General features: G+C 46.5%; 1 protein-coding gene across 1 annotated transcript in view; it reads right to left on the bottom strand.

Annotated features, from left to right (window-relative positions):
- The window catches only part of LOC115128819 (electrogenic aspartate/glutamate antiporter SLC25A13, mitochondrial), a 106,971-nt gene that overhangs the window by 69,844 nt on the left and 12,486 nt on the right, over positions 1–24,641 (bottom strand). The window contains 3 exon segments of the mRNA XM_065017970.1: positions 676–791; positions 21,317–21,459; positions 23,470–23,517. Coding sequence (XP_064874042.1) covers positions 676–791; positions 21,317–21,459; positions 23,470–23,517 — 307 coding nt within the window.

Below are 24,641 nucleotides of genomic sequence, written 5' to 3'. Positions count from 1 at the left end.
ACATAATGAACCACAATGATCTTACTCCCTGCCGACTACCAACAATTAGAACGGAATTTACTTTCTCTCTGTTTGTGCCCAAGATATGTGCACCGCATTTCAAATCAGTCCTAATGTGCTAATTTGGCATACCTACAGAAGGCAAAATTAAGGTTGTTTAAATCAATTAGGGAAATGTGAATCACGTACAAATGTCTCCTCTTCTCACCTCTGGGCTTGGAGCTTTCTAGGTAATGGTCCCAATCACAAACACACTCCCCTCCTCTCCGACAGACAGACATGTCTTCTCCCCCTCCACCCCTCCAAAACCAATATCTGTCATCTCCATAGGGGTGCTTACACTGTCACCTTCATAGGGGCTAAGGTTACTGTCATTGATTCTGATGGTTATATGAGACAATATTATTTTTTAGGTCATTTTGTTTTTTAGTAAAAGTGATGTCTTTTTACCTCTTCCAAAAAAACAAAGTAAAAAAATGTCCAATGACATTTATTTACTTTCAGTAAATAAAATAACTTCTAGTGTACTTGAGAACAGCTTTAAGAATTCCTCCTTCACTTCAATATAATATCCTAGCTATAAGTGTCCACATTGTTTTGTACTTCAGCGGTCACAAATCAAACCTGGGGGTTGGAAAGAGAGCTGTCAATCAAATCAGAGGGAACGTTACGTACCGTAGGTGGCTGCTCCTTTGCCCGTCTTGTCGAACAGCAGGAAGGCGACCACGTAGAGAGCATCTGGGGCACAGAGGACCGACTCAAAGGCCACAAACTCCTGGAAGGAGATCAACCTGATGGAAAAAGAGAGAAAAAGAGAGAGAAAGACAGACAAGACAGACAGACAGACAGACAGACAGACAAGACAGACAGACAGACAGACAGACAGACAGACAGACAGACAGACAGACAGACAGACAGACAGACAGACAGACAGACAGACAGACAGACAGACAGACAGACAGACAGACAGACAGACAGACAGACAGACAGACAGGTGAATGTTAGGATATCCTAAAGGTCTACAGATAATGTCCTGTTCCACAATGAAAAAGCAGAGGACTATCAGTAAAACAAGCAAAAAATGGATACAAACGTAGTAGTTTGTACTTGTTCATACTTGACACATTTTACAGCACGTGTAGTGTAATCATTAAGAAGAGAACTATACAAGTTCCAATGTATAACACTGGGCTTTACTGGGTGACAAAACCAAACAACAGAACATCCTATCAATATATGTCCATCTTAATTCAAGTAGGCCACTTCTCAGCTGAGTGAAATGTCCTAAATACAATGAGTATGACTGTAGGAAAATGAAAACATTAAACAAGGTTTTGAAAGAACTCTGTTCTTCAGTATAGTGTGCCAGTCTGAGTTGGCTGCTATAACGTTGACGGGCAACTTTACACATGTAAAAAGGATTAAATATGATGTTTTACATTTCCCCCTCTGCCATTATAAACAGGTGTACAAGCACAAAGGGAGTTTTGAACGGATATCCTTTCACTATATTTCAGCACAAAAATATAAATTTGTGCACAAGCCCAACAATGTATTAGGAAGGGTGAATTCTCTCTTGCTCTCTCTCTCTATCTTTCTATATTTTTCTTTCTTTTTCTCTCTCCCTTTCTCTTCTCAATCTTTTCACTCTCTCAATCTCTCTCGCTCTTTCTATCACTCTCTTTCTCTCTCTCTCTCTCTCTCACTCTCTCTTTCTCTCTTTCTCTCTCTCTATCTCTCTTGATGTGTAGGCTACAGAATGTATGTGTCATTAATACCATTGTACTACACTTCTCTCTAATATGCCCACATCATCTATAACAAAGGAAGAATACACCAACTGATCCATGGGAGCCCTGGGGACCCCGGCGCAATCTAGTCTTAATTCATGCTCGGTTCAAAGTTGCCTCAAGTCCATTATGAATTTCACAAATGGATACTATAATTACGCAGGGTCAGTCCTAATGAGCAGTCCCCTGAGCATGCATCTGCAATCTATTTCAATTTCCAGGGGAGCGATGATTACATTTTTCTGGCAACTCTAATTAATTTTGTTACTGATGAAATTCAAAGATGGATTCATTTGGAATGTGTAGGCTTGTAGGCTTGTAGGCATTCTCTGCCTGCCTTACAGTGTAGAAAAAACTGCCGTGTTGAAAAGTCAAGAGTAATTGTTATATTAACTAAGCGAGCTGACAGTTTTAGAACAGGGGCCTGTTGGTAGGGAGTGGGTGGAGGGATACAAAAGCGTGCTGCTGAGTCCATGCATCGGCTGTTAGAGGAAAGCTAACATATTTACAGCTCTCGCGGCTGGAAGCATATTGAACGTTGAAAAGGAACATTTTCTGAAACATAACAATTACCAATTTGGAAGGTAATTTCATGAGTTACTGTTTGACAATAATACAGACGAGTGCAGGGGAGAAAACAGATACTGTCTAAAATGCCTCAAATAAGACGAGGAAGTACAGTATGCATATCAGCTTACATTCATTTATGTTGTTAGCATTTCAGTATTTTTCTAGACATGGATTATGAGCATTTTACTGAAACGTACACTGCTGTTGATTATCAGGGGTATTCAGATGACATTGGGAGAAGGAGATGTGAGTGTTCAGGGGGTATATCTCACACACACACACACACACACACACACACACACACACGCACACACACACACGCACACACACACACAGTGGTGATTGTGCCAGGGATGAGGCTTATGATGGTTGATTAGCATTGCTATGACTACTACAAAACAATTACCCCCCAAAAAGAGAGGGCATCACTTTGCAATGCAGACCAAACCGAGACTCCAATAATCAAATCAACCAACAGTATCTACCAACCATCAACTTATATGGCACGGGACCAGGTTTTTTCTAGGCATGTCCATGGTCTGGGTAAACAGTGCACAAACATATGCATTTACGAACATGAGACTATGTTTCTGGGAAATGTAAGACGTACACAGTTAATGCTATACCACATGTACGGGATTGTTATTCACTTTAAATCTTAGTCTGAGAGTCAGAGGTCAACAAAGGTTGAAAGTGTCCCTCTGTACGAAGTCAATGTGGAAGTAGACATCCTTGATGTCTTTGTTTGAGGGTGTCTATGAAAGTCTAGACTTTGCTGTCATCTTCAGCAGCTAGCGAGGGTCTAGAACACTGTTTACAGCATAAACATTTGGGCGGATTAGGTTGGAGCGACAGCTTTTATCCCTGCTAGTAAAAGGAAAGACGATCCCTTCAATAAACCCCCTGTCCCTGCTATTGTCACTGACAGCCTTCCACCCAGAGGTGACTGCTGGCTAGCTGACTGACTGGCTGGCTAGCTGTCCGGCTGGTGGGCTGGATGCTTTGGGTTCTTCCAAGCAGACCACACCAAAATGCACATGGTTGGCTGGGAAGACTGCTATTTTCCCAGCATGCTCTCTTTACAAAGTTTTAACCCCAGAGACTAACCTCAGAGGGTTTGAAGAGGTTTCCATTGGAAAAAAAGAGAGAAAGAGAAAAATAAGTGTGTATGTGAGAGAGAGAGAGGGGGGGGGAAGAGGGAGAGAGAGAGGGAGAGAGAGAGAGAGAGAGAGAGAGAGGGAGGGAGAAAGAGAGAGAGAGAGAGAGAGAGAGAGGGAGGGAGAAAGAGAGAGAGAGAGAGAGAGAGAGAGAGAGAGAGAGGGAGGGAGAAAGAGAGAGAGAGAGAGAGAGAGAGAGAGAGAGAGAGAGGGAGGGAGAAAGAGAGAGAGAGAGAGAGAGAGGGGAGGGAGGGAGAAAGAGAGAGAGAGAGAGAGAGAAAGAGAGGGAGGGAGAAAGAGAGAGAGAGAGAGAGAGAGAGAGAGAGAGAGAGAGAGAGAGAGGGGGAGGGAGGGAGGGAGAAAGAGAAAGAGAAAGAGAGAGAGAGAGGGAGAGAGAGAGAGAGAGAGAGAGAGAGAGAGAGAGAGAGAGGAGGGAGGAAACATCTCTGACACATCTTTGAGACAGAAGTAGGGATGTCTACATGTGCTGAATGAGTAATTTGCAGACATAGAGAGGGAGTGTATCTATCTCAGCCAGCCAAGTCTGGGGAGGGTGAATAACAAGAGAGAAAAGTGATTTCCAGGCAGAGAGACTGTGATGGCTGTCAGTGAGTGTATCACCTGATTTACACAGTCACAGAGGGAGGCAAAGAAATGCATTACACTGTTTACGTACATCCAAACCCCCTCTACTCACAAAAACGATTACCCCGCCCTGACTCATCTCTGTGAAATGGAATCCTACCTGGGGTAAAAACAGAGGCAGACGCATTGGCAAGAAAAAATGTATGCAGTATGCATATCCTGAAAAAGACTCTAATTTTAACTAGAGGGAGTATATCATAATATGATTGTGTAAGTGGCTTGTTTCCTTACTTTCTTTTTTGTCAGGGAGGTCACTCAACAGGTTCTTGCCAATACTTGAAAAACAATGCGTTTCTGTTTTCCGTGAACATAAAAGGGGGTGATGTTGACACGCGTAGCCATTGTCTGTTCTCTCTTCCGCACTAGGTATAATCATCCATCTCATTGTCTAGTGAAATCAGAATGTCTTAAAAAAAAAAAAAACGAGCTAAAACAAAATACATGACGACTAACCTACGATGCCAACTGTAAACAAAATGGACGCATTCAAACAAAGGTTTCTGATTTCGTGGCTTTGATCAAACCATCAATGCAGACATTTCTGCTTCCTTATCATTTGGTATCCCCTACCCACCACCCGACCACACCAAATTAAGTTTAGATACAAGAGACCAAGCCATGGTTTCCTAATAGATTTATCCCTTAATAGCAGTTTTGCTGCCGCCATTTATCTAGCTCGCAAAGCCGCACAATGCAGGAGTGCTGAATGGCATGGGCAATTACAGTGCATGTGTGCAGCCAGCCTCCACTCCATTTTAAAGCAGGCTTTCATAATGTGAGCAACATGACCGCATGCACTCTGCTCTTTGCCGGAGCCCAGGTGGTTGCCATGGCAACACACTTTTTCTTTTTGACTTACTCTAACAATTTATTGCCCGTCATTATGTATGATTAAAAACATACATATTAATGCAAAACACAGGGGTGATGGGGGTTAAGGGGAGAGGGGGAAAGATGAGATGAATTAGGGTACAACAACCAACAGGAGGAACAGAACAACACCTGACAAAGGGCCTTTGAGGATTTCTAAGAGTTTATTTTTGAAACATAATAAATCAAATAAATAAGTGGTAAATAAATTCATCATGAGCAAAAAAATATATATAATATTTGGGTTGCATCCTGTGCATTAGAAAATAAGGGCTAGGCCCTATCTATAACTCTAGCAGTACTCCAGGCCCTATCTATAACTCTAGCAGTACTCCAGGCCCTATCTATAACTCTAGCAGTACTCCAGGCCCTATCTATAACTCTAGCAGTACCCCGAGCCCTATCTATAACCCTAGCAGTACCCCGAGCCCTATCTATAACCCTAGCAGTACTCCAGGCCCTATCTATAACTCTAGCAGTACCCCGAGCCCTATCTATAACCCTAGCAGTACCCCGAGCCCTATCTATAACCCTAGCAGTACTCCAGGCCCTATCTATAACCCTAGCAGTACTCCAGGCCCTATCTATAACTCTAGCAGTACCCCGAGCCCTATCTATAACCCTAGCAGTACCCCGAGCCCTATCTATAACCCTAGCAGTACTCCAGGCCCTATCTATAACTCTAGCAGTACTCCAGGCCCTATCTATAACTCTAGCAGTACCCCGAGCCCTATCTATAACCCTGGCAGTACTCCAGGCCCTATCTATAACTCTAGCAGTACTCCAGGCCCTATCTATAACTCTAGCAGTACCCCGAGCCCTATCTATAACCCTAGCAGTACCCCGAGCCCTATCTATAACCCTAGCAGTACCCCGAGCCCTATCTATAACCCTAGCAGTACCCCGAGCCCTATCTATAACCCTAGCAGTACCCCGAGCCCTATCTATAACCCTAGCAGTACTCCAGGCCCTATCTATAACTCTAGCAGTACCCCGAGCCCTATCTATAACCCTAGCAGTACTCCAGGCCCTATCTATAACCCTAGCAGTACTCCAGGCCCTATCTATAACTCTAGCAGTACCCCGAGCCCTATCTATAACCCTAGCAGTACCCCGAGCCCTATCTATAACCCTAGCAGTACTCCAGGCCCTATCTATAACCCTAGCAGTACTCCAGGCCCTATCTATAACTCTAGCAGTACCCCGAGCCCTATCTATAACCCTAGCAGTACCCCGAGCCCTATCTATAACTCTAGCAGTACCCCGAGCCCTATCTATAACCCTAGCAGTACTCCAGGCCCTATCTATAACTCTGGTAGTACTCCAGGCCCTATCTATAACCCTAGCAGTACTCCAGGCCATATCTATAACTCTAGCAGTATTCCAGGCCCTATCTATAACCCTAGCAGTACTCCAGGCCCTATCTATAACCCTAGCAGTACTCCAGGCCCTATCTATAACTCTGGTAGTACTCCAGGCCCTATCTATAACTCTAGCAGTACCCCGAGCCCTATCTATAACCCTAGCAGTACCCCGAGCCCTATCTATAACCCTAGCAGTACTCCAGGCCCAATCTATAACTCTAGCAGTACCCCGAGCCCTATCTATAACTCTAGCAGTACCCCGAGCCCTATCTATAACCCAAGCAGTACTCCAGGCCCTATCTATAACTCTAGCAGTACCCCGAGCCCTATCTATAACTCTAGCAGTACCCCGAGCCCTATCTATAACCCTAGCAGTACTCCAGGCCCTATCTATAACTCTAGCAGTACCCCGAGCCCTATCTATAACCCAAGCAGTACTCCAGGCCCTATCTATAACCCTAGCAGTACTCCAGGCCCTATCTATAACTCTGGTAGTACTCCAGGCCCTATCTATAACTCTAGCAGTACCCCGAGCCCTATCTATAACCCTAGCAGTACTCCAGGCCCTATCTATAACTCTAGCAGTACCCCGAGCCCTATCTATAACCCAAGCAGTACTCCAGGCCCTATCTATAACTCTAGCAGTACCCCGAGCCCTATCTATAACCCTAGCAGTACTCCAGGCCCTATCTATAACTCTAGCAGTACCCCGAGCCCTATCTATAACCCAAGCAGTACTCCAGGCCCTATCTATAACCCTAGCAGTACTCCAGGCCCTATCTATAACTCTGGTAGTACTCCAGGCCCTATCTATAACTCTGGTAGTACTCCAGGCCCTATCTATAACCCTGGCAGTACTCCAGGCCCTATCTATAACTCTGGTAGTACTCCAGGCCCTATCTATAACCCTAGCAGTACTCCAGGCCATATCTATAACTCTAGCAGTATTCCAGGCCCTATCTATAACCCTAGCAGTACTCCAGGCCCTATCTATAACCCTAGCAGTACTCCAGGCCCTATCTATAACTCTGGTAGTACTCCAGGCCCTATCTATAACTCTGGTAGTACTCCAGGCCCTATCTATAACCCTAGCAGTACTCCAGGCCCTATCTATAACTCTGGTAGTACTCCAGGCCCTATCTATAACCCTAACAGTACTCCAGGCCATATCTATAACTCTAGCAGTACTCCAGGCCCTATCTATAACCCTAGCAGTACCCCGAGCCCTATCTATAACCCTAGCAGTACTCCAGGCCCTATCTATAACCTTAGCAGTACCCCGAGCCCTATCTATAACCCTAGCAGTACTCCAGGCCCTATCTATAACCCTAGCAGTACTCCAGGCCCTATCTATAACTGTGGTAGTACTCCAGGCCTTATCTATAACCCTAGCAGTACCCCGAGCCCTATCTATAACCCTAGCAGTACTCCAGGCCCTATCTATAAACCTAGCAGTACTCCAGGCCCTATCTATAACCCTAGCAGTATTCCAGGCCCTATCTATAACTCTGGTAGTACTCCAGGCCCTATCTATAACCCTAGCAGTACCCCGGGCCCTATCTATAACCCTAGCAGTACTCCAGGCCCTATCTATAACCCTAGCAGTACTCCAGGCCCTATCTATAACTCTGGTAGTACTCCAGGCCCTATCTATAACCCTAGCAGTACTCCAGGCCATATCTATAACTATAGCAGTACTCCAGGCCCTATCTATAACCCTAGCAGTACTCCAGGCCCTATCTATAACTCTGGTAGTACTCCAGGCCCTATCTATAACTCTGGTAGTACTCCAGGCCCTATCTATAACCCTAGCAGTACTCCAGGCCCTATCTATAACTCTGGTAGTACTTCAGGCCCTATCTATAACCCTAGCAGTACTCCAGGCCATATCTATAACTCTAGCAGTACTCCAGGCCCTATCTATAACCCTAGCAGTACTCCAGGCCCTATCTATAACCCTAGCAGTACTCCAGGCCCTATATATAACTCTGGTAGTACTCCAGGCCCTATCTATACCTCTGGTAGTACTCCAGGCCCTATCTATAACACTGGTAGTACTCCAGGCCCTATCTATAACCCTAGCAGTACTCCAGGCCCTATCTATAACTCAGGTAGTACTCCAGGCCCTATCTATAACCCTAGCAGTACTCCAGGACCTATCTATAACTCTAGCAGTACTCCATGCCCTATCTATAACCCTAGCAGTACTCCAGGCCCTATCTATAACCCTAGCAGTACTCCAGGCCCTATCTATAACCCTAGCAGTACTCCAGGCCATATCTATAACTCTGGTAGTACTCCAGGCCCTATCTATAACCCTAGCAGTACTCCAGGCCCTATCTATAACCCTAGCAGTACTCCAGGCCCTATCTATAACTCTGGTAGTACTCCAGGCCCTATCTATAACTCTGGTAGTACTCCAGGCCCTATCTATAACCCTAGCAGTACTCCAGGCCCTATCTATAACTCTGGTAGTACTCCAGGCCCTATCTATAACCCTAGCAGTACTCCAGGCCATATCTATAACTCTAGCAGTACTCCAGGCCCTATCTATAACCCTAGCAGTACCCCGAGCCCTATCTATAACCCTAGCAGTACTCCAGGCCCTATCTATAACCTTAGCAGTACCCCGAGCCCTATCTATAACCCTAGCAGTACTCCAGGCCCTATCTATAACCCTAGCAGTACTCCAGGCCCTATCTATAACTCTGGTAGTACTCCAGGCCCTATCTATAACCCTAGCAGTACCCCGAGCCCTATCTATAACCCTAGCAGTACTCCAGGCCCTATCTATAAACCTAGCAGTACTCCAGGCCCTATCTATAACCCTAGCAGTATTCCAGGCCCTATCTATAACTCTGGTAGTACTCCAGGCCCTATCTATAACCCTAGCAGTACCCGGGCCCTATCTATAACCCTAGCAGTACTCCAGGCCCTATCTATAACCCTAGCAGTACTCCAGGCCCTATCTATAACTCTGGTAGTACTCCAGGCCCTATCTATAACCCTAGCAGTACTCCAGGCCATATCTATAACTATAGCAGTACTCCAGGCCCTATCTATAACCCTAGCAGTACTCCAGGCCCTATCTATAACCCTAGCAGTACTCCAGGCCCTATCTATAACTCTGGTAGTACTCCAGGCCCTATCTATAACTCTGGTAGTACTCCAGGCCCTATCTATAACCCTAGCAGTACTCCAGGCCCTATCTATAACTCTGGTAGTACTTCAGGCCCTATCTATAACCCTAGCAGTACTCCAGGCCATATCTATAACTCTAGCAGTACTCCAGGCCCTATCTATAACCCTAGCAGTACTCCAGGCCCTATCTATAACCCTAGCAGTACTCCAGGCCCTATATATAACTCTGGTAGTACTCCAGGCCCTATCTATAACTCTGGTAGTACTCCAGGCCCTATCTATAACTCTGGTAGTACTCCAGGCCCTATCTATAACCCTAGCAGTACTCCAGGCCCTATCTATAACCCTAGCAGTACTCCAGGCCCTATCTATAACTCTGGTAGTACTCCAGGCCCTATCTATAACACTGGTAGTACTCCAGGCCCTATCTATAACCCTAGCAGTACTCCAGGCCCTATCTATAACTCAGGTAGTACTCCAGGCCCTATCTATAACCCTAGCAGTACTCCAGGACCTATCTATAACTCTAGCAGTACTCCATGCCCTATCTATAACCCTAGCAGTACTCCAGGCCCTATCTATAACCCTAGCAGTACTCCAGGCCCTATCTATAACCCTAGCAGTACTCCAGGCCATATCTATAACTCTGGTAGTACTCCAGGCCCTATCTATAACCCTAGCAGTACTCCAGGCCCTATCTATAACCCTAGCAGTACTCCAGGCCCTATCTATAACTCTGGTAGTACTCCAGGCCCTATCTATAACTCTGGTAGTACTCCAGGCCCTATCTATAACCCTAGCAGTACTCCAGGCCCTATCTATAACTCTGGTAGTACTCCAGGCCCTATCTATAACCCTAGCAGTACTCCAGGCCATATCTATAACTCTAGCAGTACTCCAGGCCCTATCTATAACCCTAGCAGTACCCCGAGCCCTATCTATAACCCTAGCAGTACTCCAGGCCCTATCTATAACCTTAGCAGTACCCCGAGCCCTATCTATAACCCTAGCAGTACTCCAGGCCCTATCTATAACCCTAGCAGTACTCCAGGCCCTATCTATAACTCTGGTAGTACTCCAGGCCCTATCTATAACCCTAGCAGTACCCCGAGCCCTATCTATAACCCTAGCAGTACTCCAGGCCCTATCTATAAACCTAGCAGTACTCCAGGCCCTATCTATAACCCTAGCAGTATTCCAGGCCCTATCTATAACTCTGGTAGTACTCCAGGCCCTATCTATAACCCTAGCAGTACCCCGGGCCCTATCTATAACCCTAGCAGTACTCCAGGCCCTATCTATAACCCTAGCAGTACTCCAGGCCCTATCTATAACTCTGGTAGTACTCCAGGCCCTATCTATAACCCTAGCAGTACTCCAGGCCATATCTATAACTATAGCAGTACTCCAGGCCCTATCTATAACCCTAGCAGTACTCCAGGCCCTATCTATAACCCTAGCAGTACTCCAGGCCCTATCTATAACTCTGGTAGTACTCCAGGCCCTATCTATAACTCTGGTAGTACTCCAGGCCCTATCTATAACCCTAGCAGTACTCCAGGCCCTATCTATAACTCTGGTAGTACTTCAGGCCCTATCTATAACCCTAGCAGTACTCCAGGCCATATCTATAACTCTAGCAGTACTCCAGGCCCTATCTATAACCCTAGCAGTACTCCAGGCCCTATCTATAACCCTAGCAGTACTCCAGGCCCTATATATAACTCTGGTAGTACTCCAGGCCCTATCTATAACTCTGGTAGTACTCCAGGCCCTATCTATAACTCTGGTAGTACTCCAGGCCCTATCTATAACCCTAGCAGTACTCCAGGCCCTATCTATAACCCTAGCAGTACTCCAGGCCCTATCTATAACTCTAGCAGTACTCCATGCCCTATCTATAACCCTAGCAGTACTCCAGGCCCTATCTATAACCCTAGCAGTACTCCAGGCCCTATCTATAACCCTAGCAGTACTCCAGGCCATATCTATAACTCTGGTAGTACTCCAGGCCCTATCTATAACCCTAGCAGTACTCCAGGCCCTATCTATAACCCTGGCAGTACTCCAGACCCTATCTATAACTCTGGTAGTACTCCAGGCCCTATCTATAACCCTGGCAGTACTCCAGGCCCTATCTATAACTCTGTCAGTACTCCAGACCCTATCTATAACCCTAGCAGTACTCCAGGCCCTATCTATAACCCTAGCAGTACCCCGGGCCCTATCTATAACCCTAGCAGTACTCCAGGCCCTATCTATAACCCTAGCAGTACTCCAGGCCCTATCTATAACTCTGGTAGTACTCCAGGCCCTATCTATAACCCTAGCAGTACTCCAGGCCATATCTATAACTATAGCAGTACTCCAGGCCCTATCTATAACCCTAGCAGTACTCCAGGCCCTATCTATAACCCTAGCAGTACTCCAGGCCCTATCTATAACTCTGGTAGTACTCCAGGCCCTATCTATAACTCTGGTAGTACTCCAGGCCCTATCTATAACCCTAGCAGTACTCCAGGCCCTATCTATAACTCTGGTAGTACTTCAGGCCCTATCTATAACCCTAGCAGTACTCCAGGCCATATCTATAACTCTAGCAGTACTCCAGGCCCTATCTATAACCCTAGCAGTACTCCAGGCCCTATCTATAACCCTAGCAGTACTCCAGGCCCTATATATAACTCTGGTAGTACTCCAGGCCCTATCTATAACTCTGGTAGTACTCCAGGCCCTATCTATAACTCTGGTAGTACTCCAGGCCCTATCTATAACCCTAGCAGTACTCCAGGCCCTATCTATAACCCTAGCAGTACTCCAGGCCCTATCTATAACTCTGGTAGTACTCCAGGCCCTATCTATAACACTGGTAGTACTCCAGGCCCTATCTATAACCCTAGCAGTACTCCAGGCCCTATCTATAACTCAGGTAGTACTCCAGGCCCTATCTATAACCCTAGCAGTACTCCAGGACCTATCTATAACTCTAGCAGTACTCCATGCCCTATCTATAACCCTAGCAGTACTCCAGGCCCTATCTATAACCCTAGCAGTACTCCAGGCCCTATCTATAACCCTAGCAGTACTCCAGGCCATATCTATAACTCTGGTAGTACTCCAGGCCCTATCTATAACCCTAGCAGTACTCCAGGCCCTATCTATAACCCTAGCAGTACTCCAGGCCCTATCTATAACTCTGGTAGTACTCCAGGCCCTATCTATAACTCTGGTAGTACTCCAGGCCCTATCTATAACCCTAGCAGTACTCCAGGCCCTATCTATAACTCTGGTAGTACTCCAGGCCCTATCTATAACCCTAGCAGTACTCCAGGCCATATCTATAACTCTAGCAGTACTCCAGGCCCTATCTATAACCCTAGCAGTACCCCGAGCCCTATCTATAACCCTAGCAGTACTCCAGGCCCTATATATAACCTTAGCAGTACCCCGAGCCCTATCTATAACCCTAGCAGTACTCCAGGCCCTATCTATAACCCTAGCAGTACTCCAGGCCCTATCTATAACTCTGGTAGTACTCCAGGCCCTATCTATAACCCTAGCAGTACCCCGAGCCCTATCTATAACCCTAGCAGTACTCCAGGCCCTATCTATAAACCTAGCAGTACTCCAGGCCCTATCTATAACCCTAGCAGTATTCCAGGCCCTATCTATAACTCTGGTAGTACTCCAGGCCCTATCTATAACCCTAGCAGTACCCCGGGCCCTATCTATAACCCTAGCAGTACTCCAGGCCCTATCTATAACCCTAGCAGTACTCCAGGCCCTATCTATAACTCTGGTAGTACTCCAGGCCCTATCTATAACCCTAGCAGTACTCCAGGCCATATCTATAACTATAGCAGTACTCCAGGCCCTATCTATAACCCTAGCAGTACTCCAGGCCCTATCTATAACCCTAGCAGTACTCCAGGCCCTATCTATAACTCTGGTAGTACTCCAGGCCCTATCTATAACTCTGGTAGTACTCCAGGCCCTATCTATAACCCTAGCAGTACTCCAGGCCCTATCTATAACTCTGGTAGTACTTCAGGCCCTATCTATAACCCTAGCAGTACTCCAGGCCATATCTATAACTCTAGCAGTACTCCAGGCCCTATCTATAACCCTAGCAGTACTCCAGGCCCTATCTATAACCCTAGCAGTACTCCAGGCCCTATATATAACTCTGGTAGTACTCCAGGCCCTATCTATAACTCTGGTAGTACTCCAGGCCCTATCTATAACTCTGGTAGTACTCCAGGCCCTATCTATAACCCTAGCAGTACTCCAGGCCCTATCTATAACCCTAGCAGTACTCCAGGCCCTATCTATAACTCTAGCAGTACTCCATGCCCTATCTATAACCCTAGCAGTACTCCAGGCCCTATCTATAACCCTAGCAGTACTCCAGGCCCTATCTATAACCCTAGCAGTACTCCAGGCCATATCTATAACTCTGGTAGTACTCCAGGCCCTATCTATAACCCTAGCAGTACTCCAGGCCCTATCTATAACCCTGGCAGTACTCCAGACCCTATCTATAACTCTGGTAGTACTCCAGGCCCTATCTATAACCCTGGCAGTACTCCAGGCCCTATCTATAACTCTGTCAGTACTCCAGACCCTATCTATAACCCTAGCAGTACTCCATGCCCTATCTATAACCCTAGCAGTACTCCAGGCCCTATCTATAACCCTAGCAGTACTCCAGGCCCTATCTATAACCTAGCAGTACTCCAGGCCCTATCTATAACCCTAGCAGTACTCCAGGCCATATCTATAACTCTGGTAGTACTCCAGGCCCTATCTATAACCCTAGCAGTACTCCAGGCCCTATCTATAACCCTGGCAGTACTCCAGACCCTATCTATAACTCTGGTAGTACTCCAGGCCCTATCTATAACCCTGGCAGTACTCCAGGCCCTATCTATAACTCTGTCAGTACTCCAGGCCCTATCTATAACACTGGTAGTACTCCAGGCCCTATCTATAACCCTAGCAGTACTCCAGGCCCTATCTATAACTCAGGTAGTACTCCAGGCCCTATCTATAACCCTAGCAGTACTCCAGGACCTATCTATAACTCTAGCAGTACTCCATGCCCTATCTATAACCCTAGCAGTACTCCAGGCCCTATCTATAACCCTAGCAGTACTCCAGGCCCTATCTATAACCCTAGCAGTACTCCAGGCCATATCTATAACTCTGGTAGTACTCCAGGCCCTATCTATAACCCTAGCAGTACTCCAGGCCCTATCTATAACCCTAGCAGTACTCCAGGCCCTATCTATAACTCTGGTAGTACTCCAGGCCCTATCTATAACTCTGGTAGTACTCAGGCCCTATCTATAACCCTAGCAGTACTCCAGGCCCTATCTATAACTCTGGTAGTACTCCAGGCCCTATCTATAACCCTAGCAGTACTCCAGGCCATATCTATAACTCTAGCAGTACTCCAGGCCCTATCTATAACCCTAGCAGTACCCCGAGCCCTATCTATAACCCTAGCAGTACTCCAGGCCCTATCTATAACCTTAGCAGTACCCCGAGCCCTATCTATAACCCTAGCAGTACTCCAGGCCCTATCTATAACCCTAGCAGTACTCCAGGCCCTATCTATAACTCTGGTAGTACTCCAGGCCCTATCTATAACCCTAGCAGTACCCCGAGCCCTATCTATAACCCTAGCAGTACTCCAGGCCCTATCTATAAACCTAGCAGTACTCCAGGCCCTATCTATAACCCTAGCAGTATTCCAGGCCCTATCTATAACTCTGGTAGTACTCCAGGCCCTATCTATAACCCTAGCAGTACCCCGGGCCCTATCTATAACCCTAGCAGTACTCCAGGCCCTATCTATAACCCTAGCAGTACTCCAGGCCCTATCTATAACTCTGGTAGTACTCCAGGCCCTATCTATAACCCTAGCAGTACTCCAGGCCATATCTATAACTATAGCAGTACTCCAGGCCCTATCTATAACCCTAGCAGTACTCCAGGCCCTATCTATAACCCTAGCAGTACTCCAGGCCCTATCTATAACTCTGGTAGTACTCCAGGCCCTATCTATAACTCTGGTAGTACTCCAGGCCCTATCTATAACCCTAGCAGTACTCCAGGCCCTATCTATAACTCTGGTAGTACTTCAGGCCCTATCTATAACCCTAGCAGTACTCCAGGCCATATCTATAACTCTAGCAGTACTCCAGGCCCTATCTATAACCCTAGCAGTACTCCAGGCCCTATCTATAACCCTAGCAGTACTCCAGGCCCTATATATAACTCTGGTAGTACTCCAGGCCCTATCTATAACTCTGGTAGTACTCCAGGCCCTATCTATAACTCTGGTAGTACTCCAGGCCCTATCTATAACCCTAGCAGTACTCCAGGCCCTATCTATAACCCTAGCAGTACTCCAGGCCCTATCTATAACTCTGGTAGTACTCCAGGCCCTATCTATAACACTGGTAGTACTCCAGGCCCTATCTATAACCCTAGCAGTACTCCAGGCCCTATCTATAACTCAGGTAGTACTCCAGGCCCTATCTATAACCCTAGCAGTACTCCAGGACCTATCTATAACTCTAGCAGTACTCCATGCCCTATCTATAACCCTAGCAGTACTCCAGGCCCTATCTATAACCCTAGCAGTACTCCAGGCCCTATCTATAACCCTAGCAGTACTCCAGGCCATATCTATAACTCTGGTAGTACTCCAGGCCCTATCTATAACCCTAGCAGTACTCCAGGCCCTATCTATAACCCTAGCAGTACTCCAGGCCCTATCTATAACTCTGGTAGTACTCCAGGCCCTATCTATAACTCTGGTAGTACTCCAGGCCCTATCTATAACCCTAGCAGTACTCCAGGCCCTATCTATAACTCTGGTAGTACTCCAGGCCCTATCTATAACCCTAGCAGTACTCCAGGCCATATCTATAACTCTAGCAGTACTCCAGGCCCTATCTATAACCCTAGCAGTACCCCGAGCCCTATCTATAACCCTAGCAGTACTCCAGGCCCTATCTATAACCTGAGCAGTACCCCGAGCCCTATCTATAACCCTAGCAGTACTCCAGGCCCTATCTATAACCCTAGCAGTACTCCAGGCCCTATCTATAACTCTGGTAGTACTCCAGGCCCTATCTATAACCCTAGCAGTACCCCGAGCCCTATCTATAACCCTAGCAGTACTCCAGGCCCTATCTATAAACCTAGCAGTACTCCAGGCCCTATCTATAACCCTAGCAGTATTCCAGGCCCTATCTATAACTCTGGTAGTACTCCAGGCCCTATCTATAACCCTAGCAGTACCCCGGGCCCTATCTATAACCCTAGCAGTACTCCAGGCCCTATCTATAACCCTAGCAGTACTCCAGGCCCTATCTATAACTCTGGTAGTACTCCAGGCCCTATCTATAACCCTAGCAGTACTCCAGGCCATATCTATAACTATAGCAGTACTCCAGGCCCTATCTATAACCCTAGCAGTACTCCAGGCCCTATCTATAACCCTAGCAGTACTCCAGGCCCTATCTATAACTCTGGTAGTACTCCAGGCCCTATCTATAACTCTGGTAGTACTCCAGGCCCTATCTATAACCCTAGCAGTACTCCAGGCCCTATCTATAACTCTGGTAGTACTTCAGGCCCTATCTATAACCCTAGCAGTACTCCAGGCCATATCTATAACTCTAGCAGTACTCCAGGCCCTATCTATAACCCTAGCAGTACTCCAGGCCCTATCTATAACCCTAGCAGTACTCCAGGCCCTATATATAACTCTGGTAGTACTCCAGGCCCTATCTATAACTCTGGTAGTACTCCAGGCCCTATCTATAACTCTGGTAGTACTCCAGGCCCTATCTATAACCCTAGCAGTACTCCAGGCCCTATCTATAACCCTAGCAGTACTCCAGGCCCTATCTATAACTCTAGCAGTACTCCATGCCCTATCTATAACCCTAGCAGTACTCCAGGCCCTATCTATAACCCTAGCAGTACTCCAGGCCCTATCTATAACCCTAGCAGTACTCCAGGCCATATCTATAACTCTGGTAGTACTCCAGGCCCTATCTATAACCCTAGCAGTACTCCAGGCCCTATCTATAACCCTGGCAGTACTCCAGACCCTATCTATAACTCTGGTAGTACTCCAGGCCCTATCTATAACCCTGGCAGTACTCCAGGCCCTATCTATAACTCTGTCAGTACTCCAGACCCTATCTATAACCCTAGCAGTACTCCAGGCCCTATCTATAACCCTAGCAGTACCCCGGGCCCTATCTATAACCCTAGCAGTACTCCAGGCCCTATCTATAACCCTAGCAGTACTCCAGGCCCTATCTATAACTCTGGTAGTACTCCAGGCCCTATCTATAACCCTAGCAGTACTCAGGCCATATCTATAACTATAGCAGTACTCCAGGCCCTATCTATAACCCTAGCAGTACTCCAGGCCCTATCTATAACCCTAGCAGTACTCCAGGCCCTATCTATAACTCTGGTAGTACTCCAGGCCCTATCTATAACTCTGGTAGTACTCCAGGCCCTATCTATAACCCTAGCAGTACTCCAGGCCCTATCTATAACTCTGGTAGTACTTCAGGCCCTATCTATAACCCTAGCAGTACTCCAGGCCATATCTATAACTCTAGCAGTACTCCAGGCCCTATCTATAACCCTAGCAGTACTCCAGGCCCTATCTATAACCCTAGCAGTACTCCAGGCCCTATATATAACTCTGGTAGTACTCCAGGCCCTATCTATAACTCTGGTAGTACTCCAGGCCCTATCTATAACTCTGGTAGTACTCCAGGCCCTATCTATAACCCTAGCAGTACTCCAGGCCCTATCTATAACCCTAGCAGTACTCCAGGCCCTATCTATAACTCTGGTAGTACTCAGGCCCTATCTATAACACTGGTAGTACTCCAGGCCCTATCTATAACCCTAGCAGTACTCCAGGCCCTATCTATAACTCAGGTAGTACTCCAGGCCCTATCTATAACCCTAGCAGTACTCCAGGACCTATCTATAACTCTAGCAGTACTCCATGCCCTATCTATAACCCTAGCAGTACTCCAGGCCCTATCTATAACCCTAGCAGTACTCCAGGCCCTATCTATAACCCTAGCAGTACTCCAGGCCATATCTATAACTCTGGTAGTACTCCAGGCCCTATCTATAACCCTAGCAGTACTCCAGGCCCTATCTATAACCCTAGCAGTACTCCAGGCCCTATCTATAACTCTGGTAGTACTCCAGGCCCTATCTATAACTCTGGTAGTACTCCAGGCCCTATCTATAACCCTAGCAGTACTCCAGGCCCTATCTATAACTCTGGTAGTACTCCAGGCCCTATCTATAACCCTAGCAGTACTCCAGGCCATATCTATAACTCTAGCAGTACTCCAGGCCCTATCTATAACCCTAGCAGTACCCGAGCCCTATCTATAACCCTAGCAGTACTCCAGGCCCTATCTATAACCTTAGCAGTACCCGAGCCCTATCTATAACCCTAGCAGTACTCCAGGCCCTATCTATAACCCTAGCAGTACTCCAGGCCCTATCTATAACTCTGGTAGTACTCCAGGCCCTATCTATAACCCTAGCAGTACCCGAGCCCTATCTATAACCCTAGCAGTACTCCAGGCCCTATCTATAAACCTAGCAGTACTCCAGGCCCTATCTATAACCCTAGCAGTATTCCAGGCCCTATCTATAACTCTGGTAGTACTCCAGGCCCTATCTATAACCCTAGCAGTACCCGGGCCCTATCTATAACCCTAGCAGTACTCCAGGCCCTATCTATAACCCTAGCAGTACTCCAGGCCCTATCTATAACTCTGGTAGTACTCCAGGCCCTATCTATAACCCTAGCAGTACTCCAGGCCATATCTATAACTATAGCAGTACTCCAGGCCCTATCTATAACCCTAGCAGTACTCCAGGCCCTATCTATAACCCTAGCAGTACTCCAGGCCCTATCTATAACTCTGGTAGTACTCCAGGCCCTATCTATAACTCTGGTAGTACTCCAGGCCCTATCTATAACCCTAGCAGTACTCCAGGCCCTATCTATAACTCTGGTAGTACTTCAGGCCCTATCTATAACCCTAGCAGTACTCCAGGCCATATCTATAACTCTAGCAGTACTCCAGGCCCTATCTATAACCCTAGCAGTACTCCAGGCCCTATCTATAACCCTAGCAGTACTCCAGGCCCTATATATAACTCTGGTAGTACTCCAGGCCCTATCTATAACTCTGGTAGTACTCCAGGCCCTATCTATAACTCTGGTAGTACTCCAGGCCCTATCTATAACCCTAGCAGTACTCCAGGCCCTATCTATAACCCTAGCAGTACTCCAGGCCCTATCTATAACTCTAGCAGTACTCCATGCCCTATCTATAACCCTAGCAGTACTCCAGGCCCTATCTATAACCCTAGCAGTACTCCAGGCCCTATCTATAACCCTAGCAGTACTCCAGGCCATATCTATAACTCTGGTAGTACTCCAGGCCCTATCTATAACCCTAGCAGTACTCCAGGCCCTATCTATAACCCTGGCAGTACTCCAGACCCTATCTATAACTCTGGTAGTACTCCAGGCCCTATCTATAACCCTGGCAGTACTCCAGGCCCTATCTATAACTCTGTCAGTACTCCAGACCCTATCTATAACCCTAGCAGTACTCCATGCCCTATCTATAACCCTAGCAGTACTCCAGGCCCTATCTATAACCCTAGCAGTACTCCAGGCCCTATCTATAACCCTAGCAGTACTCCAGGCCCTATCTATAACCCTAGCAGTACTCCAGGCCATATCTATAACTCTGGTAGTACTCCAGGCCCTATCTATAACCCTAGCAGTACTCCAGGCCCTATCTATAACCCTGGCAGTACTCCAGACCCTATCTATAACTCTGGTAGTACTCCAGGCCCTATCTATAACCCTGGCAGTACTCCAGGCCCTATCTATAACTCTGTCAGTACTCCAGGCCCTATCTATAACCCTGGCAGTACTCCAGGCCCTATCTATAACCCTAGCAGTACTCCAGACCCTATCTATAACCCTGGCAGTACTCAAGGCCCTTTCTATAACCCTAGCAGTACTCCAGGCCCTATCTATAACCCTGGCAGTACTCCAGGCCCTATCTATAACCCTAGCAGTACTCCAGGCCCTTTCTATAACCCTAGCAGTACTCCAGGCCATATCTATAACTCTAGCAGTACTCCAGGCCATATCTATAACCCTAGCAGTACTCCTGGCCATATCTATAACCCTAGCAGTACTCCAGGCCCTATCTATAACCCTAGCAGTACTCCAGGCCATATATATATAACCCTAGCAGTACTCCAGGCCAAATCTATAACTCTGGCAGTACTCAAGGCCCTATCTATAACCCTGGCAGTACTCCAGGCCCTATCTATAACCCTAGCAGTACTCCAGACCCTATCTATAACCCTGGCAGTACTCAAGGCCCTATCTATAACCCTCACAGTACTCCAGGCCCTATCTATTACTCTAGCAGTACTCCAGGCAATATCTGTAACCATATCTGTAATCCAGGCCCTTGGTATAACCCTAGCAGTACTCCAGGTTGTTGTTGTAACCAACCTTTAGCTAGGCATAAAGCCTGGACTTTTTCCTGGTCAGGGCCTGTATTCACAAAGCTTTGTGAGATGGTTAAAAGGCCAAACTGATCCTAGATCAGCACACATTCTCTGATACGCTTTGTGATACGAGCCCTGGTCGTCTGTCCATCATACCCACCCATCTTTCTTCTGGTCCACCACCCCAGCCAGCAGTGAGGTGGCCTCGTCAGACAGCCTGATGTCAGTGTGTGCATAGAGAAACCGGGCCACAAAGTCCTCTGGAGACATGAAGGCCTCATTGTTCTTCTGGATGCTGGCATACTGCAACAGCAAACAAACAAACAAACAAACAAACAAACAAACAGACAGACAGACAGACAGACAGACAGACAGACAGACAGACAGACAGACAGACAGACAGACAGACAGACAGACAGACAGACAGACAGACAGACAGACAGACAGACAGACAGACAGACAGACAGACAGACAGACAGACAGACAGACAGACAGACAGACAGACAGACAGACAGACAGACAGACAGACAGACAGACAGACAGACAGACAGACAGACAGACAGACAGACAGACAGACAGACAGACAGACAGACAGACAGACAGACAGACAGACAGACAGACAGACAGACAGACAGACAGACAGACAGACAGACAGACAGACAGACAGACAGACAGACAGACAGACAGACAGACAGACAGACAGACAGACAGACAGACAGACAGACAGACAGACAGACAGACAGACAGACAGACAGACAGACAGACAGACAGACAGACAGACAGACAGACAGACAGACAGACAGACAGACAGACAGACAGACAGACAGACAGACAGACAGACAGACAGACAGACAGACAGACAGACAGACAGACAGACAGACAGACAGACAGACAGACAGACAGACAGACAGACAGACAGACAGACAGACAGACAGACAGACAGACAGACAGACAGACAGACAGACAGACAGACAGACAGACAGACAGACAGACAGACAGACAGACAGACAGACAGACAGACAGACAGACAGACAGACAGACAGACAGACAGACAGACAGACAGACAGACAGACAGACAGACAGACAGACAGACAGACAGACAGACAGACAGACAGACAGACAGACAGACAGACAGACAGACAGACAGACAGACAGACAGACAGACAGACAGACAGACAGACAGACAGACAGACAGACAGACAGACAGACAGACAGACAGACAGACAGACAGACAGACAGACAGACAGACAGACAGACAGACAGACAGACAGACAGACAGACAGACAGACAGACAGACAGACAGACAGACAGACAGACAGACAGACAGACAGACAGACAGACAGACAGACAGACAGACAGACAGACAGACACAGACAGACAGACAGACAGACAGACAGACAGACAGACAGACAGACAGACAGACAGACAGACAGAGACAGACAGACAGACAGACAGACAGACAGACAGACAGACAGACAGACAGACAGACAGACAGACAGACAGACAGACAGACAGACAGACAGACAGACAGACAGACAGACAGACAGACAGACAGACAGACAGACAGACAGACAGACAGACAGACAGACAGACAGACAGACAGACAGACAGACAGACAGACAGACAGACAGACAGACAGACAGACAGACAGACAGACAGACAGACAGACAGACAGACAGACAGACAGACAGACAGACAGACAGACAGACAGACAGACAGACAGACAGACAGACAGACAGACAGACAGACAGACAGACAGACAGACAGACAGACAGACAGACAGACAGACAGACAGACAGACAGACAGACAGACAGACAGACAGACAGACAGACAGACAGACAGACAGACAGACAGACAGACAGACAGACAGACAGACAGACAGACAGACAGACAGACAGACAGACAGACAGACAGACAGACAGACAGACAGACAGACAGCCAGCATAATTGATCTGTTAATAAGTGATCTATTGGTCAAGAAAGACACTGACGCTGACTGTTTCAGTCCTTTGGGCAGACACCTAACTTGCGATCATTCACACGTAACTCAAGACTTTAATAGGCATAAATCATGCAATGATGTCAATGGTAGAAATTCAAGCTGTGTGCAGGGATCTCAAGTTAGGATTCAGACCTCAATGGAGAAAACCAGAAATGTGCTATTGACTCTTGTTTTTGTGACTTGAACCAGAAGAAGCCTACAAATAAATGCAATATTAGTAGTGACTTTCCAGTACACGATGTTGGCTTGTATCCAGTGAGCTAAGGAAATGTTGTTGATCCATAGGCAAATTGATTCTTATACAACTGACCTTTATGAAAATAGCTTTCAGCTCAGTAGGGTCAGCCCTCTTTTGTCCCTGGAGAAAGAAATTACATACACATTATCATCACATAATCAACAACCAAGCTCTGTGGTAATAACCTGAAACGAATACACTTCTTTCATTTACAATTGTGTTGAAGCACTCATTAAAGCCCTCTTGGGTGTCTTCACCTGCACACCATCTTATCTGTTTTTTATGTTCTTTTTAATCCCAGGCCCCTGTCCTCGCAGGGGCCCTTTTCCCTTTTGGTAGGCCATCATTGTAGATAAGAATTTATTCTTAACTGAGTTAAATAAAGGTTCAATAAATACAAATAAACTTTGTAACTTGTCTTTTTTGTGCGAATAAATAAAAATACAAAATAAAATGGATAGGCCTATAAGCATAGGCTACTAGGATAATGTTTTCTTGTTACAGTAAGATGTTTTCCCCACTTTGCAATAAAAGTAAGACACGCTCATCTTGTACTTATAATAACATCCCCCTGTTAAACTGTTAATAATTACTGTAGGAAAAAAAAGTTTTAAAAAATGTATTAGGATATGCAGCATTATTGAGACCTTTGATATTTATGACTCAATGAATTCCTGAATGTCTTCATTTTAGTTTCAATGCTTTTCAACTTCATTGTGCTCTTTTTGTTTATACCTTTCATAGTAGACATACAGTGGCTTGTGAAAGTATTCACCCCCTTCACATTTTTCCTGTTTGTTGACTTACGCTGGAATTAAAATCGATTTTTGGGGGATTTGTATCATTTTATTTACACAACATGCCTACCACTTTGAAGATGCAAAATATGTTTTATTGTGAAACAAACAAGAAATAAGACAAAAAAATGAAAAACTTGAGCGTGCATAACTATACACCCACCATACCATCTGAATACGCCCAGTACAGCAATGTCTTCAGCAAAATCAAGGCCTCCACTCTGCCACCACATGGCCCAGGGGACTGTGCTACTGACTTACTCCCTGGAAGGTCCCCACCGAAGGGCCGAGTTTACCCCCTATCTATCCCGGAAAATGAGGCAATAGAGAACTACCTTGATGAAACACTCAAACGGTTTCATTCGTCCTTCTTCCCCGGCTGAGTCCAGCTTCTTCTTCTTGGAAAAAAGGACAGTGGTCTCCGATCATGTATTGATTAGCGTTCTC

This window comes from Oncorhynchus nerka, linkage group LG4 (genome assembly GCF_034236695.1).
Source record: "Oncorhynchus nerka isolate Pitt River linkage group LG4, Oner_Uvic_2.0, whole genome shotgun sequence".
Taxonomy (NCBI): domain Eukaryota; kingdom Metazoa; phylum Chordata; class Actinopteri; order Salmoniformes; family Salmonidae; genus Oncorhynchus; species Oncorhynchus nerka.
Note: the sequence above shows the minus strand (reverse complement) of the source record. Positions and strands in the feature narration are given on the sequence as shown.